Raw genomic sequence first — 18,740 nt, forward strand, 5'->3', positions numbered from 1 at the left:
TCCCAACACTGGACGGGAAGAGCTTGCGCCTTCCACCATTTGCACGCCCCCCGCAAGTGCTGGAAGGAGCACCCGCAGTCCAGTTCCTGATAGTCAAATTGAAGATGACACTGTTGAAGTACACCAGGATGAGGATATGGGTGTTGCTGGCGCTGGGGAGGAAATTGACAAGGAGGATTCTGATGGTGAGGTGGTTTGTTTAAGTCAGGCACCCGGGGAGACACCTGTTGTCCGTGGGACGAATATGGCCATTGACATGCCTGGTCAAAATACAAAAAAAATCACCTCTTCGGTGTGGAATTATTTCAACACAAATGCGGACAACAGGTGTCAAGCTGTAATAAGTAGGGGTAAGGACGTTAACCACCTAGGAACATCTTCCCTTATACGTCACCTGGTCCGCATTCATCATAAGTCAGTGACAAGTTCAAAAACTTTGGATGACAGCGGAAGCAGTCCACTGACCACTAAATCCCTTCCTCTTGTAACCAAGCTCCTGCAAACCACACCACCAACTCCCTCAGTGTCAATTTCCACCTTACACAGGAAAGCCAATAGTCCTGCAGGCCATGTCACTGGCAAGTCTGACGAGTCCTCTCCTGCCTGGGATTCCTCAGATGCATCCTTGAGTATAACGCCTACTGCTGCTGGCGCTGCTGTTGTTGCTGCTGGGAGTCGATCGGCATCCCAGAGGGGAAGTCTGAAGGCCACTTGTACTACTTCCAGTAAGCAATTGACTGTCCAACAGTCCTTTGCGAGGAAGATTTAATATCACAGCAGTGATCCTGCTGCAAAGCGGATAACTCAGGTCTTGTCAGCCTGGGTGGTGAGAAACGTGGTTCCGGTATCCACCGTTAATTCACAGGCAACTAGAGACTTGATTGAGGTACTGTATCCCCGGTACCAAATACCATCTAGGTTCCATTTCTCTAGGCAGGCGATACCGAAAATGTACACAGACCTCAGAAAAAGAGTCACCAGTGTCCTAAAAAATGCAGTTGTACCCAATGTCCACTTAACCACGGACATGTGGACAAGTGGAGCAGGGCAGACTCAGGACTATATGACTGTGACAGCCCACTGGGTAGATGTATTGCCTCCCGCAGCAAGAACAGCAGCGGCGGCACCAGTAGCAGCATCTCGCAAACGCCAACTCGTTCCTAGGCAGGCTACACTTTGTATCACTGCTTTCCATAAGAGGCACACAGCTGACAACCTCTTACGGAAACTGAGGAACATCATCGCAGAATTGCTTACCCCAATTGGACTCTCCTGGGGATTTGTGACATCGGACAACGCCACCAATATTGTGCATGCATTACATCTGGGCAAATTCCAGCACGTCCCATGTTTTGCACATACATTGAATTTGGTGGTGCAGAATTATTTAAAAAACGACAGGGGCGTGCAAGAGATGCTGTCGGTGGCCCGAAGAATTGCGGGCCACTTTCAGCATTCAGCCACCGCGTGCCGAAGACTGGAGCACCAGCAAACACTCCTGAACCTGCCCTGCCATCATCTGAAGCAAGAGGTGGTAACGAGGTGGAATTCAACCCTCTATGCTTCAGAGGATGGAGGAGCAGCAAAAGGCCATTCAAGCCTATACATCTGCCCACGATATAGGCAAAGGAGGGGGAATGCACCTGACTCAAGCGCAGTGGAGAATGATTTCAACGTTGTGCAAGGTTCTGCAACCCTTTGAACTTGCCACACGTGAAGTCAGTTCAGACACTGCCAGCCTGAGTCAGGTCATTCCCCTCATCAGGCTTTTGCAGAAGAAGCTGGAGAGATTGAAGGAGGAGCTAAAACAGAGCGATTCCGCTAGGCATGTGTGACTTGTGGATGGAGCCCTTAATTCGCTTAACCAGGATTCACGGGTGGTCAATCTGTTGAAATCAGAGCACTACATTTTGGCCACCGTGCTCGATCCTAGATTTAAAACCTACGTTGTATCTCTCTTTCCTGCAGACACAAGTCTGCAGAGGTTCAAAGACCTGCTGGTGAGAAAATTGTCAAGTCAAGCGGAACGTGACCCGTCAACAGCTCCTCCTTCACATTCTCCTGCAACTGGAAGTGCGAGGAAAAGGCTAAGAATTCCGAGCCCACCCGCTGGCGGTGATGCAGGGCAGTCTGGAGCGAGTGCTGACATCTGGTCCGGACTGAAGGACCTGCCAACGATTACTGACATGTTGTCTTCTGTCACTGCATATGATTCTGTCACCATTGAAAGAATGGTGGAGGATTATATGAGTGACCGGATCCAAGTAGGCACGTCAGACAGTCCGTACGTATACTGGCAGGAAAAAGAGGCAATTTGGAGGCACTTGCACAAACTGGCTTTATTCTACCTAAGTTGCCCTCCCTCCAGTGTGTACTCCGAAAGAGTGTTTAGTGCAGCCGCTCACCTTGTCAGCAATCGGCGTACGAGGTTACTTCCAGAAAATGTGGAGAAGATGATGTTCATCAAAATGAATTATAATCAATTCCTCCGTGGAGACATTCACCAGCAATTGCCACCAGAAAGTACACAGGGACCTGAGATGGTGGATTCCAGTGGGGACGAATTAATAATCTGCGAGGAGGGGGATGTACACAGTGAAAGGGGTAAGGAATCGGAGGATGATGATAAGGTGGACATCTTGCCTCTGTAGAGCCAGTTTGTGCAAGGAGAGATTGATTGCTTCTTTTTTGGTGGGGGCCCAAACCAACCAGTCATTTCAGTCACAGGGGGATATTCAATTATCCGCAAATTCGCGGCAATTTTGCGGCCGAAAATTGCCGCAAAAACGCTCCGATTTTCGACCTACTCAATTCCGACCGGGTTTCACGTGAAAATTCTTGCAGTGAAAAGTGCAGGTGAAAATGGGGAAATCAGCCTGTACCCCAAAAAATGCTAAACTAACATAGGAAAACAGAAGAGAAGTGTGTTAGAGATCACATTAGAGCGTTTATGGGGACTTAAATTGTGTGAAATGGCTGTTATATGCATTTTTTTAAAAATGCAAAAAAATTATAGAAAGCAATTTTTTTGGAGCAAAATAAATGCTCTCATTAAATTTTGGGTACATGTAAATGGGTATAAGTATATATTTGGGTCATTTTAGGGTACTTTAAAAAAAAAAAGTGGAAACAGACCGATTACTCCCATCTGCAAGCCTAAAAAACACCTGTCCCACTCATAAAGCACCCCAATATACCTGTCCCATACCTTGAATCCCAATTTCCATGACTTTTTACTTTTTCACCCCAAAAATGACATGTCATTATTGGCCAATTAAAAATAATTAAAAACTTCAACATGCCTAATTAGTCATTAAGGGGGGTGTCCCAGGAGTTCTGTACCATATCCAAACATTTTTACCTTAAAATAGTGACTTTTCCCAACTTTTCACCTGCTTCAGAGAAGGTGAAGTGAAATTAGTGAAAAAATGATCACCGATAAGTTTTCATGGAAAATTGAATAGGCTGTAATTGCGTTTCACTTGAAAAGTCAGTTTTTTCACCCGAAAACCGGACTTTTCACGTGAAAAGTTCGTTATCACTGCTAATTGAATATACCCCACAGTCGTGTGGCAGACCCTGTCGCTGAAATGATACATAAGGGTGGGTGGGAGGGCCCAAGGACAATTCCATCTTGCACCTCTTTTTTCTTTCATTTTTCTTTGCATCATGTGCTGTTTGGGGACTATTTTTTAAATCTGCCATCCTGTCTGACACTGCAGTGCCACTCCTAGATGGGCCAGGTGTTTGTGTCGGCCACTTGTGTTGCTTAGCTTAGCCATCCAGCGACCTCGGTGCAAATTTTAGGACTAAAAATAATATTGTGAGGTGTTCAGAATAGACTGAAAATGAGTGGAAATTATGGTTATTGAAGTTAATAATACTATGGGATCAAAATGACCCCCAAATTCTATGATTTAAGCTGTTTTTTGAATTTTTTTTGTAAAAAACACCCGAATCCAAAACACACCCGAATCCGACAAAAAAATTTTCAGGGAGGTTTTGCCAAAACGCGTCCGAATCCAAAACACGGCTGCGGAACCGAATCCAAAACCAAAACACAAAACCCGAAAAATGTCCGGTGCACATCACTTATTTTTAAGTAACCATTTTCTTTATATGACTGTAGAGATTTGGGTTTCAGGGGGCTATTAATACGCGGAGAGTAGGTTTAAGTGCCTTTGCAATAAACATCTGTGTGAGCATGTGACTTAGAATGTATTCTGTTAGACCTATATGTGTTGGATAGCTAAAGTGAGACGCCTTTTTTATTTTACTTGCAGCTTGGTAAGTTGTACTTGGAACGAGAAGAATTTGGAAAATTACAGAAAATTTTACGCCAGCTACACCAGTCTTGTCAGGTAATGTTTTGAATTATCTTGTATTTGATCTTAGTCAGCAGAAATAAAAAAAAAAATGTTAAGCCATCATGCAATTAATTTTAAATGCTGCTGGATATATATACATCGAAGATGAATATGTCTTTAATTATACTACTTCCACGCGGGGTTGTGCTCAATGGTGAGTTCATGTTTTATCCTTTGACGTTATGGCACTGCGGAAAGAAAAATGAGACCCAACTACTTTCCCCCTTCTCCTTCCTGAGTTTATTTCCGTATCTTCCTCATGTTTATCTGAGGAACTGGTGATGTACAGGTTACTATCAGTCTCCTGCAGTCACACATGAATAATGTGTAGACTTTGTTGTCCCTTTTCAAGTTCATGGTAAACCTGGGCCGCAGTTTGCTACAGAGAGTGTTCCTGCCTCAGGAGCTTGTGTTTTTGTCTTTCCAATAATACACTGCAGTCCAATACTTTATGATGATAGATCTTTTAAGCATTTTGAGAGTTTCATTCGATTATCTCACATGGTAGTTTCCTCCCTGAGGTGGTGGGTGGGGACTCTTAATGCCATTCTCCTGTTTCACCACATTACTCTTCATTTCTGTCCTTTTTTATCCACCATTTTGTAGCAAAATCTAATGCTTTATTCCTTTCCACATACCTATAGTGTTGTAATTCTAGTTCATTTTCAGGCTTTAAATGCAGTGTTCATACATCAGCAGCAAATAATTCAATGGAAACCGTCCCGTTCTGCTTACTAAGTAGGAACTAGAGTAAAAGTCAGGTGCATTATCACTTTAAATGACTTTTGAAACATAATAAAGTTTAGCTTCACTTTGGTGGCTTTTAGTTAGGGTAAGTGCTATAAAAACCCTCTATGCTGAAATGTATATTGCACGTTAATAGAGGTTACTGCTGTAGTCCGAGGACTCCCTATAGTTATCCCAGCCCGAGGACTCCCTATAGTTATCCCACTACAAATGAAGAAGTTCGTTGTATAGCAAACCTTTACAGAAAACGGCCCCATGGACATGTTACTTTATTACTGCTGGTTTCTAAGATGGCGCAGGGTAAGGGTGAAAAGATGGGATACATAAAATATAGTCATACAAGGAGGATGATTTTCTCTACACTTAAGTACTGTATTTCTTAGAAACGACAAAGTCTTTATCAACATTGACAGATTTGGTGGGTATCCAGTTAGAGGTGAAAAAACATTGGGTGCAAGAAACATCCATTTTTGACACGTTTTTCAGATGTTCACCGTTTTGTTTTTTGTTTTTACAGGCTATCCAGTTTGGATCGGCCGGAAAAAAAAACAAAAAACATTTCCTCCCAAAAACACACAGGTTTAGTAAAACCTATGTATTTTCGGTAGAGACAGTTTTCGCATGAGGCAGGTGAAACAAAACCCAGAATCAGCTGCATCTTGCACCGGCTTATAGGGCATAATTGGGTAGACCCTGGCAGGACAATTAGCCACGTTAGCTAATTGGATACCTCCCTTGGCATGCTTGAGTGATGGCGTCATTGCGAAAAAACTTTTTTCCTACATCTTCAACAGGTTTTATTTTTTATTGTCACAAGTCCCAATTCATCCCTCAGACTACAGAGAGGATGTGCACCCCAGGTTTAAATTCTATGTAGTGTGTGGCTGTAAATGTGGAAAATTAAAGGAATTGTTATCCTTTTGTGGCAGTAGGGGCAGTGTGCTACAAAGGAACCAGGGGTTGGTAATGCTTGCATTTGGTGGATAGGAGAGGTTCCGGTATGAAAGATAGTGTCTAGTTAGACAGTCAATAGATAGACACCATATGTCAGATGGACATTAGGTCGACAGGGTCAAAAGGTCGACAGGTCAAAAGGTCGACAGGGTCAAAAGGTCGACATGAAAAAGGTAGACACCATGTTTTTTGCATTTTTGTGGTTTGTGTGGATAGTTTTGTCATCTGGGACCCCCAATTGTAGAAAGGCATACCCTCGCGGGGCTCGCTTCGCTCGCCACGCTTCGGGCACGGTGGCTCACTGCGCTCGCCACAAGGTTTATAGCCAACTCTATGCCGACATGGATAGAGAAAGTATGAAATAATCCAAAAACATGTTACATTTAAAAAAAAAACATTTGTCTATCTTTTTTTTATGTCGACCATTTTCATGTCGACCTTTTGACCATGTCGACCTTTTGACCATGTCGACCTTTTCCATGTCGACCTTTTCCATGTCGACCTTTTCCATGTCGACCTTTTGACCCTGTCGACCTTTTGACCCTGTCGACCTAATGTCTGTCTAATATATGGTGTCTATCTATTGACTGTCTAACTAGACACTGTCTATCTATCAAACGGATAGGGATAGGAACGTGTCTCTTACCTGCTTCGTTAATTTCAGTGCAGTTCTCCTCTTCAGCCTGGGGCAACTGAAAGCATGTGATTAATCAACTAGAGCAGTTGTGAAGAGCTCCCTTTAAAGCTGCAAATTGGGAGTGTAATATGCCTGTCAGTCTGGGAAGGGGAGGACGAGTCTAAAGGCCAGTACTGACGGGAGAGATGTGTGCTGAGCGACCTTAACAAAGACTGCTCAGCACACATCTCTTCCCCCCCCCCCCCCCCCCCCACTCAGCAAGGTGCGATGTATGCTGATCGAGGGGGACAGACTGACGGGCCGCTCATTTCACCCAGCAGGTGAAATGAGCGATGTGCTAGATAGAGCCTGCATGCAGGCCAATCTAGCACCGGGGCGCGCATTGCTATAGCTGTGGGGGGTACACACGGAGAGATCAGTGCTTAACTTCTAAGCAATCTAGTCAGATTGCTTAGAATTTAAGCACTGATCTCTCCGTGTGTACCCCCATTAAGATATAAAAGGATACCTGGGGGAGTTTATGATGATGACCGACACAGAGAAAGCTGACGTGACTAGGGAGTAGATTTCTGATAATGACAGTACCATGAATATTTACTGTGTAATGCTCACTGGTCTGCGGTCATTCTGACAAAATAAAACCGTAGTGAAGAAACAGAGTTAGTGTGTTCTTCCCCTACACAGCTTCTTTATCACACTTCGTAGAAATGAGTTTGTGCCATTTTCTGTAAATCTGATTCTAACTTTTTGTGTCCAGACTGACGATGGAGAAGATGATCTGAAGAAGGGAACACAGCTACTGGAAATCTATGCTTTGGAAATTCAAATGTACACTGCACAAAAAAACAACAAGAAACTTAAAGCACTATATGAACAGTCCTTGCACATCAAATCTGCTATTCCCCACCCTCTTATTATGGGAGTTATCAGGGGTGAGTAGGCACACACTATTGCACTACCCTTTGTCTACCTACTGTTCCCTCTAATTCACTTTTTTTTATTCTTTAACTGCTTTTAACTCCTGATTATGCACGTCCTCAGTGTAGCTAACCACCGTTACAACAACCACTTACTGTAATCTTATACTAGGTACACACCTGAATGACTTAATTCACGTTCTCTTACTTTATGATTTTCAGAGTGATTTAAACGATCTTGAGAGCATTCAATTTCAAGTGTACCCCCTAGTATTACAGGCAGGTCAGTTTCAATACTTAGGGATATGCCATTCAGCAACCCAGTAGCCTCCACAATATACTGACTAGTAACCAGGTCCCTAATAAAAAAATTATAGGAAGAGACAAGGTACTTTGGCGTAGTCTCTTATTTCCAGTTAGTGTTGATAGTTGGTACTTTTGTGTTGAATAAGAAAAATCATAAACTTAACATGGTTCTTAATTTGAAAGCATGTCTGCATCTGTTGGGTTAAACGTTTTAGAAATACCCTATAAATAAACAGGCTACATTTATTAAGTATTTCTAAGCACTTCTTATATATTGTCCCCCAATGCATGTAGTGGTCTGAGCAGGAAACCCTTACTTCTGCTCCACTGGGACTTGCTCAAGATTTGTCAAAGTATGTATAATTACTGGGGTCAGTTGACTGCATTTCTGCTGTATTACAGGAAGTTGGAAAATTATTATTCCAAGTCCTTACTTCCTTTACTCTTTTGTGGTTGTATTACTTTCTTGTGGCCTACTTGGCAATCTATTAAAAACAACTAAGTTTGTAATTTTAACAAATTGGTTGAAAAAAGTAATTTTTAGTATAGCAGAGCCCTTTTACCTACTTTGTAGAAAAGTGGGCTGACAAACATGGAACATAACTTATTGAAACTACCATACTGTGCTTATTATCTCCCCCCTCTTCCGTTTCAGAATGTGGAGGAAAGATGCACTTAAGAGAAGGTGAATTTGAAAAGGCTCACACCGATTTCTTTGAAGCATTTAAAAATTATGATGAATCTGGGAGCCCAAGGAGAACAACGTGTCTGAAATACCTGGTCTTGGCAAACATGCTCATGAAATCTGGAATAAACCCATTTGACTCTCAGGAGGTATACATTTTTCCGTCATCGCATCTGAACTTATGTGATAATATTGTTTGTGTTTTTTTACAGCTTTATTAATGTGGTTTTTATTCCTAGGCTAAACCTTATAAAAATGATCCAGAAATTCTAGCAATGACAAATTTAGTAAGGTAAGTTCTATGATCTGTAAAAATTGTGTACAAATGTGGTTAGTGCTAGGCTTAAACAATCATTACTCTCATTCAAATAAATATTAACCTAACCCAGAGGTTCCCAAACGCGGTCCTCAAGGCACCCCAACAGTCCAGGTTTTAGGTCTATCCATGGCTCAGCACAGATGGTTAAATCAAATTGACTGAGATGCTAATTAAGTCACTTGTGGCCAAGCATGGATACATTTAAAACCTGGACCGTTGGGGTGTCTTGAGGACTGCGTTTGGGAACCTCTGACCTGGAATGAGTGTTACCCTATGCAGTGTGTTAAAATCTATTCTCTCATTTTGTATATAGTGCCTATCAAAACAATGACATCACTGAATTTGAGAAGATACTGAAAACAAATCACAGCAACATAATGGATGATCCCTTTATAAGGGAACATATTGAAGGTAAGGATCTGTTACCTTGCAAAACAATGTAAATGTTCTTTACAATTGTAACAAGATTTTATGACCATTTTCTGTGAAAACAAAGATTGATGGAGTGCTCTAAAGCAGCCCGTGGTACAGTATGTTGTCCTGTGCTGCTGTCACCAGCTGACCCTCAAATGAATAATCAGTAGAAGGCTTTTAGGGATGCACTTGCCAGTACTTGCGTTATTTGCGTCAAGTGCTCCAATAAATGTAATGAGTTCTGTCAGTGCAGCCCTATAGTGTGCTGTTGGTGACTATTTTAATGCAATATGCAAGAGGTGTTGCTACATCCATTTATGAGTTATGGGGCCCATGTATCTTACCTGTATTGGGGCATTTCCCTGTTCTGCTAAGAGTGGGAGATCGGAGAAACGCAACATCGATTCCCGATTCCAGTAAGAAAATGGTCGGAATTGGCAAGTGTGGAATTTATCTTGCATTCAGTGGGACACTGGGGAACTGTGTGTATAAATGGTTGGAGGAAAGCCTGGGAACTAGATGGTTAAAGTATTCACAGCACAGGCTCATCCACCCCTACCCTATTCCCTGCCACCGAAGACCTTTTTTTTTCTGTTTAGTTCCTCAGGGCTGGGCAGAGTCTTTCATTTTTTTACCGTCTATTTTTAACTTTTAAGGGACAGGCTATACAATGCACAGACACCAGCTCGCCTCTAACATGGGAGCAGCCGCTGTGGTGTCGAGCAATGTCACAGCGGCATCTTGGTTTGACTTTGTGGGCTCTGGGACGCATCGCACCAAAGCAGGAGTCTTACCTCGTCTGCTCTAAGCAGGGCGCCGGTCTGGGAGGCGGATTATCTTGGCTGCCAGGATGTTAATGATGGAGAGTGGTCCCTACGCCCCACAGTCTTTCAGATGCTGGTGGATCAATGGGGCTAACTGGACATTGACCTAATGGCCTACAGGAGGAACTACATCGTTAACAGGTATATTACCAGGACTCGGGATCTCCCAACATATCTCGTTGACACCTTTGCAGTTTGTTACTGCAAGGCAGACAGACTCTGCATAACTTTAATACTTAACTGTGAGCCCCCTTGCGCCACATAAGCTGACTCTTGGCTCATAACCAACAGAGATCGGGTTACACAGACTTCAATTTAGCTGCAGCTGCCTGTTCACCCCAATAATAGCTTGGGTTGATTCAGCTGATCTGGCTAGGTGGGTGCCCCCTTTCTCCCTCGCGCCTCCATGTACATCCCTCCCAAAGCTGCGCCCCCTCGGTCGTGGAGGATGGCCATCCACAGTAGAGGAGCACCCACCGATCTTCGGGTCAACAAGCAGCTTCGTCCGCGTGCTAAAAACTCCAAACAAGAAGGTCCGGCTGTTGGGGCCAGCACAGAAGTTGGGTCTGCCCTACTGTCTCCTTTTTCATAGTCTTCCTGCCGTCAATTTTTGAGCCATGTCTGCATCCTGAAGCTTGGGATTTTAGCTGTTAACATCTTTAGATGACCATTGTTTCTATGCTATGGGTGCTTCAAATTCTTTTTCCAGACCCAGGTACAATACATTGGTTGTAATTTCTGAACTTTGGTATGCGATTTTTCCTCCTTGTTGTACGGGGCTAGGTCACATACCCTAGAAGTGTTTTCCATAATGATTGGCATACTCTTTAGGCCAGAACTAGCAGAAGTCTACGTGTCCTTGGTTTTATCTTTTTAAGGGACAGTCATTCCTGCAGTGGTTTTGAGTACTTAGTGGTGATTTACTTCTTAATAAGTGGATCACATTTGGCAGCAGCATGGCCTGCCTGTCAGGTCCCCTTCGGGAAGCTAAGAACACTAAGCTACAAGTTTTGGGTTTTTTTTCAGGACTTTAGGTCCATGGGTACTGATATGAAGGCTCAGCAATGTCTCTTCATTTGGTTTTTCAGTTTGTGGTTTTTCTCTTTCATCCATCTGGGGGACGCTGCGCACTTACTAATGGGTTAGAGTGTATTGGTAAGGAGTTCGGCACAGAACCTATAGAAAACTACCTCCCCCCACCCCCTCCTCTAACCCTTTCCATATCCAGCCTGACCAACAAGCACCTCAGTTGTAGTTTTGTGCCTGTGGAGTACAGACACAGTTTTTTGCCTATAGCTTTTAGCTAGGTTTTTTTGTTATTTTATTTGGTTATTAGAGGTACCTAGTCCCTAGGTGGCAGGTACAACTAGAGTGGGGTTAACTAGAGTAGGTCGTATTTCCCACTCTAATATGCCTCTGGATTGTCACCATATCTCAGGTCACTAGGGCTCTCTATCCGGACAGGATCCGAGGAGGCACTGTTAAGGTAGGACAGCCACAATCTGCCTTGGCAGCATTGGGCTGTTCCTTCTATTGTGCTGTGTGTATATGTGTGTGGAGACATTTATTGCCAGGCATCTCGCGCTGCATGGCATGTTGAGGCTAGATGTATGTGGACACATCTGTAGTATACAGTAAGCTAAATCTCAAAATTTGAGCCAGAATTCAAAGACTGTGGGGCAAGTCCACTATATAGGAAAGAGAAAAGCAGTTTCTTGGCAATAACAAAACTACTTAAAAGGACTGAGACATTAGTCTCATCAACCTGGACCAAAAAAAACTGCATTTTTAGTCATTGTGTATTTTGTGTAATATTGGAGATAGGGGCATACATTTGTGAGAACATAGTATGCTCAATATCTAATTCCCATTTTCTCCACCTACATAATTTAAATTAACTTATTTAAATTCTAATGAAAGTAGGGGACCTGCATATTTAAACTTGCAGCTTAAAATTCAGTTAAGTATTAACCAGGGTGGATACCAATCAGCCAGGAGGTGAAGCATACCTGGCAGAAGATGCTGTTGCATGAGTTGACCCGTGAAGCTCGGATCCACACTTGCCGGTGTGCAAAACAATGTTACTGAGCCTCCAGGTTTTTTGGGGGAAAATAATGACCTGGCAAGAGTTATCTGTTCTCTAATTGTCTAAGCATCTGGACATGTTGTGTTTTTTTTTTTTTTTTAAAGAATTGTTTTTTATTAGAAAAATGTCACCAAAACCAATACAGACAATAAAATATTGATGTTACAGAACATTTTGAAACAAAGTTCCAGGTATCAAATGGAATACAAAAAGGGAAGAACATCAACTGCACAGCATCTGGACATTTTTGAAGTTAGAATTAAGAAGCAGTTCAGAAAAATATGGTAAATGGTACAGATTAGTGAATCCAATCCAGAGCGAAAATATCTATTTTCTCCGGCAGGGTCCACAGGTTATCCACAGGATAACAGTGGGATATGATGAAGCGACAGCGGATTTGCGCCAATCGGTCAAAGCTTTTCCGGCCTCCCAGCATGCAGCGGGCCCATCCATATACCTGTATCCCCGCCTCCTTGGTCAGGCAAATCAGTTTTTTGTTTGGTGTGGCAGGAGCCGCACCATGGTCAGAGGGCTGCTGGTTTTTAGCAGCCCTAAGCTTTCTATTTTATTTCTATAGTCTTACTATTTTTTGAGTGATCTTTCTAAACAGCGTTTTATGCGTACCTTAGAAAGAGTCGCTCCAACAACTCTCCGCCGGGTCGCGACAGCGCTTAACCAACGAGTACAGTGCTGTTTCGGCGGGCGTCTGTGTCTGATATACTAGAAGGTCCAGCAGACGTTACCAGGCTGTGGCCGGAGCAAGGGGAGAAGGTAAGGCATCGGTTCCGCTTAGTAGGGGAATACGGACACAGCCGCACTGTTTTGGGAGGAGACTACCAAACAGTCGCTGACGCGGCTGCCACCACGGGTGCACCAGCACTAGGCCTTAGGGATCAGTGGCTCCAGGAATAGTATGAGGCCGCGATCCCTAGGGTTGATGTCAGACGCTCTCCTGGTTGCCCCTCCCCCTGGTTCATGAACTGTTTCCCGCTTCCATCTCAGACGCTGTACACAAAGGGTACCCAATCGCAGCATAGGCGGCTGTGTGACATGTGCGTCGGTGTTCACTTGGACGTCTGTGTTCACTATAGGTTCATGAAACAAAACAAAAAAAACCCATCTGCTTCATGTTTGATTTGTCATTATGAATGTCAACAGCCAGAATAGACGCATGATTTTAGGGTTCAATTAAATTTAGGCTGCATTTAGTGTTAGGTTTACAATTAAAATCAATATTAGGTCAGTGCGTTAAATGTCGATATTCAGATCTTGTTGACACTCTGGTTGTCCATATAATGTACCACACCTGATGAAAGCATATCAGTAACTTAGGGTCTGGCAGATTAATTCCATTAATAGCACATAAGTTTCTCTTACGTCCTAGAGGATGCTGGGGACTCCGTAAGGACCACGGGGGTATAGACGGGCTCTGCAGGAGACATGGGCACTCTAAAGACTTTAGAATGGGTGTGCACTGGCTCCTCCCTCTATGCCCCTCCTCCAGACCTCAGTTAGATCCTGTGCCCAGAGGAGACTGGGTGCATTGCACTAGAGCTCTCCTGAGTTTCTCTGAAAAATACTTTTTGTTAGGTTTTTTATTTTCAGGGAGCACTGCTGGCAACAGTCTCCCTGCATTGTGGGACTGAGGAGAGAGAAGCAGACCTACTTAAATGATGGGCTTTGCTTCTTAGGCTACTGGACACCATTAGCTCCAGAGGGTCGGAACACAGGTCTCATCCTCGTCGTTCGTCTCGGAGCCGCGCCGCCATCCCCCTCACAGAGCCGGAAGATAGAAGCCGGGTGTGTATGAGAAGAAAGAAGACTTCAAAGGCGGCAGAAGACTTCAGATCTTCACTGAGGTACCGTGCAGCGGTAACGCTGCGCCCCATTGCTCCCAACACACACACAGAAGGCACTGTACGGGTGCAGGGCGCAGGGGGGGCGCCCTGGGCAGCAATTTTTACCTCATAAACAGCACTGGCACAGATATTAGATACTGCTGAGGCAATATAATATAAAAACCCCGCAAGTATAAAGAAATTGAGCGGGACCGAAGCCCGCCGTCGAGGGGGGCGGGGCTTGATCCTCCAGCACTAACCAGCGCCATTTTTCTCCACAGCATGCTGCAGAGAAGTGCTCACAGACTCTCCTCTGCTGAACAATAACAGGGGACAAAAACGAGGGGGGGCACATTTATTTGGTGCAGTTTGTACATATATTTATATATAAAGCGCTATTTAGGCTGGGACCGTGGTTTCAGCATATTGTGGTGCTGGGTGTGTGCTGGCATTCTCTCTCTCTCTCCAAAGGGGCTTTATTGTGGGTCAGTCCCCATATTTATTTATCCCAGTGTGTGTGGGGGGTGTCAGTACGTGTGTGTCGACATGTCTGAAGCGGAAGGCTCGTCTTGGGAGGTGGCAGAGCAGATGGTGGTGGTGTCTCCGTCGACACAGCCGACACCTGATTGGGTGGACATGTGGAATGTTTGAATGATAATGTGGCTTTATTACAGATTGGACAAAGCAGAGTCCAAAGACAAGCAGGGAATTAACCCATGGCTTTTACTGTGACCCAGGACCCTTCAGGGTCCCATAAATGTCCCTTTGCCCAGTTAGCAGACACTGATACCGACACGGAATCCGACTCCAGTGTCGAACTAGGATGATGCAAGGTTGCACCCATGAGTCGCAACAGTATTCAATATAGGTTTATTGTAATAAACGTTGTTTTGCATATCTCAGAAGACTCCTCTGTCCCTGACACGAGGGTCTGCATATTTACAGAAAAATAACCTAACTCATCTCATGAGCTGACCGTTTTATTTAAAAAAATAAAAAAGCTTGGGAGACTCCTGGCATTAGACTGCAAGTTCCCAAGAGTATTATTATGGCATATCCTTTCCCCTCAAAGGACAGGTTACGGTGGGAATCCTCGCCCACGCTGGACAAGGCCTTAACGCCCTGGTCCAAGAAGGTAGCATTACCGTCCCCTGATATGGCGGCCCTATAGGATCCTGCGGATAGTAGGCAGGAATCTACCTTAAAATAAATTTCATGCGACTGCCAGAGCCCTATTTAGACCTGCAGTAGCGTCGGCATGGGTAGGTAGCGCAATTACAGCTTGGGCTGATAACTTGTCGTCTAACATTGACACCCTAGAAATAGATAGTATGGTGTTGGCCTTAGGTCACATCAAGGACGCAGCACTATATATGAGAGAGGCTGCGAGAGATATTGGGTGTTTGGGTTCAAGGGCTAAGGCCATAGCAGGTTCTGCTAGTAGGTCCCTGCGGACCCGTCAATGGACAGGTGATGCTGACTCGGAGAGTCATATTGAAGCTTTACCTTGCAAGGGTGAAGTTTTATTTGGGGAGGGCCTCGCGGACCTGGTTTTCACAGCTACCGCGGGTAAGTCGTCTTTTTTGCCTTATGTTCCCCCGCAGCAAAAGGAAACACCCTGATAACAGATGCAGTCCTTGCGGTTGCGTAAGTTCAGAAAGGGGCGTAGCTTTATTGCATCGCCTGAGGTAGAGGGAAATGACCACCGGCTACGGCCAGTTCACAGGAAAAGTGTCCTCCCCGGCCTCTACCACATCCATCAAAGAGGTGCTTCCACACCGATTTTCAAATCGGCCTTGCCAGCTACTTCCCCTGGGGGGAAAATAATTTTGGCTGCCATACTAAAGCTGGGTCAACAGCAAGTGTTTATCATGGTTCCCCTAGAGCAACAGGGAAAAGGGTTTTATTCAGCATTATTTGTGGTCCCAGAGCCGGATGGCTCGGTCAAACCGATTCTGAATCTAAAATTCCTAAACCTACATTTAAAGAGGTTCAGATTCAAGATGGAATCTCTCAAGGCAAGGATATCCAGCCTGGAAAGGGGGGGATTTTAGGGTGTCACTAGACATAAAGGATGCATACCTTCATGTCCCCATATATTTCTCTAACGTCCTAGTGGATGCTGGGGACTCCGAAAGGACCATGGGGAATAGCGGCTCCGCAGGAGACTGGGCACAAAAGTAAAAAGCTTTAGGACTACCTGGTGTGCACTGGCTCCTCCCCCTATGACCCTCCTCCAAGCCTCAGTTAGATTTTTGTGCCCGAACGAGAAGGGTGCAATCTAGGTGGCTCTCCTGAGCTGCTTAGAGTAAAAGTTTAAAGTAGGTTTTTTATTTTCAGTGAGACCTGCTGGCAACAGGCTCACTGCAACGAGGGACTAAGGGGAGAAGAAGCGAACTCACCTGCGTGCAGAGTGGATTGGGCTTCTTAGGCTACTGGACATTAGCTCCAGAGGGACGATCACAGGCCCAGCCATGGATGGGTCCCAGAGCCGCGCCGCCGGCCCCCTTACAGAGCCAGAAGACTGAAGAGGTCCGGAAAATCGGCGGCAGAAGACGTCCTGTCTTCAATAAGGTAGCGCACAGCACCGCAGCTGTGCGCCATTGCTCTCAGCACACTTCACACTCCGGTCACTGAGGGTGCAGGGCGCTGGGGGGGGGGCGCCCTGAGACGCAATAAAAACACCTTTTTTGGCAAAAAATACATCACATATAGCTCCTGGGCTATATGGATGCATTTAACCCCTGCCAATTTTTCCATAAAAAAGCGGGAGAAAGGCCGCCAAAAAGGGGGCGGAGCCTATCTCCTCAGCACACTGGCGCCATTTTTCCTCACAGCTCCGTTGGAGGAAGGCTCCCTGACTCTCCCCTGCAGTCCTGCACTACAGAAACAGGGTAAAACAAGAGAGGGGGGGCACTAATTTGGCAGATAAATATATACAGCAGCTATATCAGGGAAAAACACTTATATAAGGTTATCCCTATATATATATATAGCGCTCTGGTGTGTGCTGGCAAACTCTCCCTCTGTCTCCCCAAAGGGCTAGTGGGGTCCTGTCCTCTGTCAGAGCATTCCCTGTGTGTGTGCTGTGTGTCGGTACGTCGTGTCGACATGTATGAGGAGGAAAATGGTGTGGAGGCGGAGCAATTGCCTGTGTTAGTGATGTCACCCCCTAGGGAGTCGACACCTGACTGGATGGTCTTATGGAAAGAATTACGTGATAGTGTCAGCACTTTACAAAAGACTGTTGACGACATGAGACAGCCGGCAAATCAGTTAATACCTGTACAGGCGTCTCAAACACCGTCAGGGGCTCTAAAACGCCCGTTACCTCAGGTCGATACAGACACTGACACGGACACTGACTCCAGTGTCGACGGTGAGGAAACAAACGTATTTTCCAGTAGGGCCACACGTTACATGATCACGGCAATGAAGGAGGTTTTGAACATTTCTGATACTACAAGTACCACAAAAAAGGGTATTATGTGGGGTGTGAAAAAACTACCCGTAGTTTTTCCTGAATCAGATGAATTAAATGAGGTGTGTGATGAAGCGTGGGTTTCCCCCGATAAAAAACTGCTAATTTCTAAAAAAATTATTGGCATTATACCCTTTCCCGCCAGAGGTTAGGGCACGTTGGGAAACGCCCCCTAGGGTAGATAAAGGCGCTCACACGCTTATCAAAACAAGTGGCGTTACCGTCTCCTGATACGGCCGCCCTCAAGGAACCAGCTGATAGGAAGCTGGAAAATATCCTAAAAAGTATATACACACATACTGGTATTATACTGCGACCAGCAATCGCCTCAGCCTGGATGTGCAGTGCTGGGGTGGCTTGGTCGGAATCCCTGACTGAAAATATTGATACCCTGGACAGGGACAATATATTATTGACTATAGAGCATTTAAAGGATGCATTTCTATATATGCGAGATGCACAGAGGGATATTTGCACTCTGGCATCAAGAGTAAGTGCGATGTCCATTTCTGCCAAAAGAGGGTTATGGACGCGACAGTGGTCAGGTGATGCGGATTCCAAACGGCATATGGAAGTATTGCCGTATAAAGGGGAGGAGTTATTTGGGGTCGGTCTATCGGACCTGGTGGCAACGGCTGGGAAATCCACCTTTTTACCCAGGTCACCTCTCAGCAGAAAAAGATACCGTCTTTTCAGGCTCAGTCCTTTCGTCCCCATAAGGGCAAGCGGGCAAAAGGCCACTCATATCTGCCCCGGGGCAGAGGAAGGGGAAAAAGACTGCAGCAGACAGCCTCTTCCCACGAACAGAAGCCCTCCCCCGCTTCTGCCAAGTCCTCAGCATGACGCTGGGGCCTTACAAGCGGACTCAGGCACGGTGGGGGCCCGTCTCAAGAATTTCAGCGCGCAGTGGGCTCACTCGCAAGTGGACCCCTGGATCCTGCAGGTAGTATCTCAGGGGTACAAATTGGAATTCGAGACGTCTCCCCTCGCCGGTTCCTGAAGTCTGCTTTACCAACGTCTCCCCCCGACAGGGAGGCGGTATTGGAAGCCATTCACAAGCTGTATTCCCAGCAGGTGATAATCAAGGTACCCCTCCTACAACAGGGAAAGGGGTATTATTCCACGCTGTTTGTGGTACCGAAGCGGGACGGCTCGGTGAGACCCA

The 18,740-nt window shown here is 45.2% G+C and overlaps 1 protein-coding gene across 2 annotated transcripts in view; it reads left to right on the plus strand.

The window, feature by feature from the left end:
* Positions 1–18,740, plus strand: part of COPS2 (COP9 signalosome subunit 2) — a 176,038-nt gene that overhangs the window by 82,701 nt on the left and 74,597 nt on the right. For both annotated transcript variants that reach the window (XM_063926036.1, XM_063926037.1), the window contains exons 6-10: positions 4,284–4,361; positions 7,463–7,637; positions 8,584–8,762; positions 8,853–8,905; positions 9,246–9,343. In XM_063926036.1, the coding sequence (XP_063782106.1) occupies positions 4,284–4,361; positions 7,463–7,637; positions 8,584–8,762; positions 8,853–8,905; positions 9,246–9,343 (583 nt within the window). The remainder of the gene's footprint in view (positions 1–4,283; positions 4,362–7,462; positions 7,638–8,583; positions 8,763–8,852; positions 8,906–9,245; positions 9,344–18,740) is intronic.

Source organism: Pseudophryne corroboree, chromosome 6 (assembly GCF_028390025.1).
Source record: "Pseudophryne corroboree isolate aPseCor3 chromosome 6, aPseCor3.hap2, whole genome shotgun sequence".
NCBI classification, from domain to species: Eukaryota; Metazoa; Chordata; class Amphibia; order Anura; family Myobatrachidae; genus Pseudophryne; species Pseudophryne corroboree.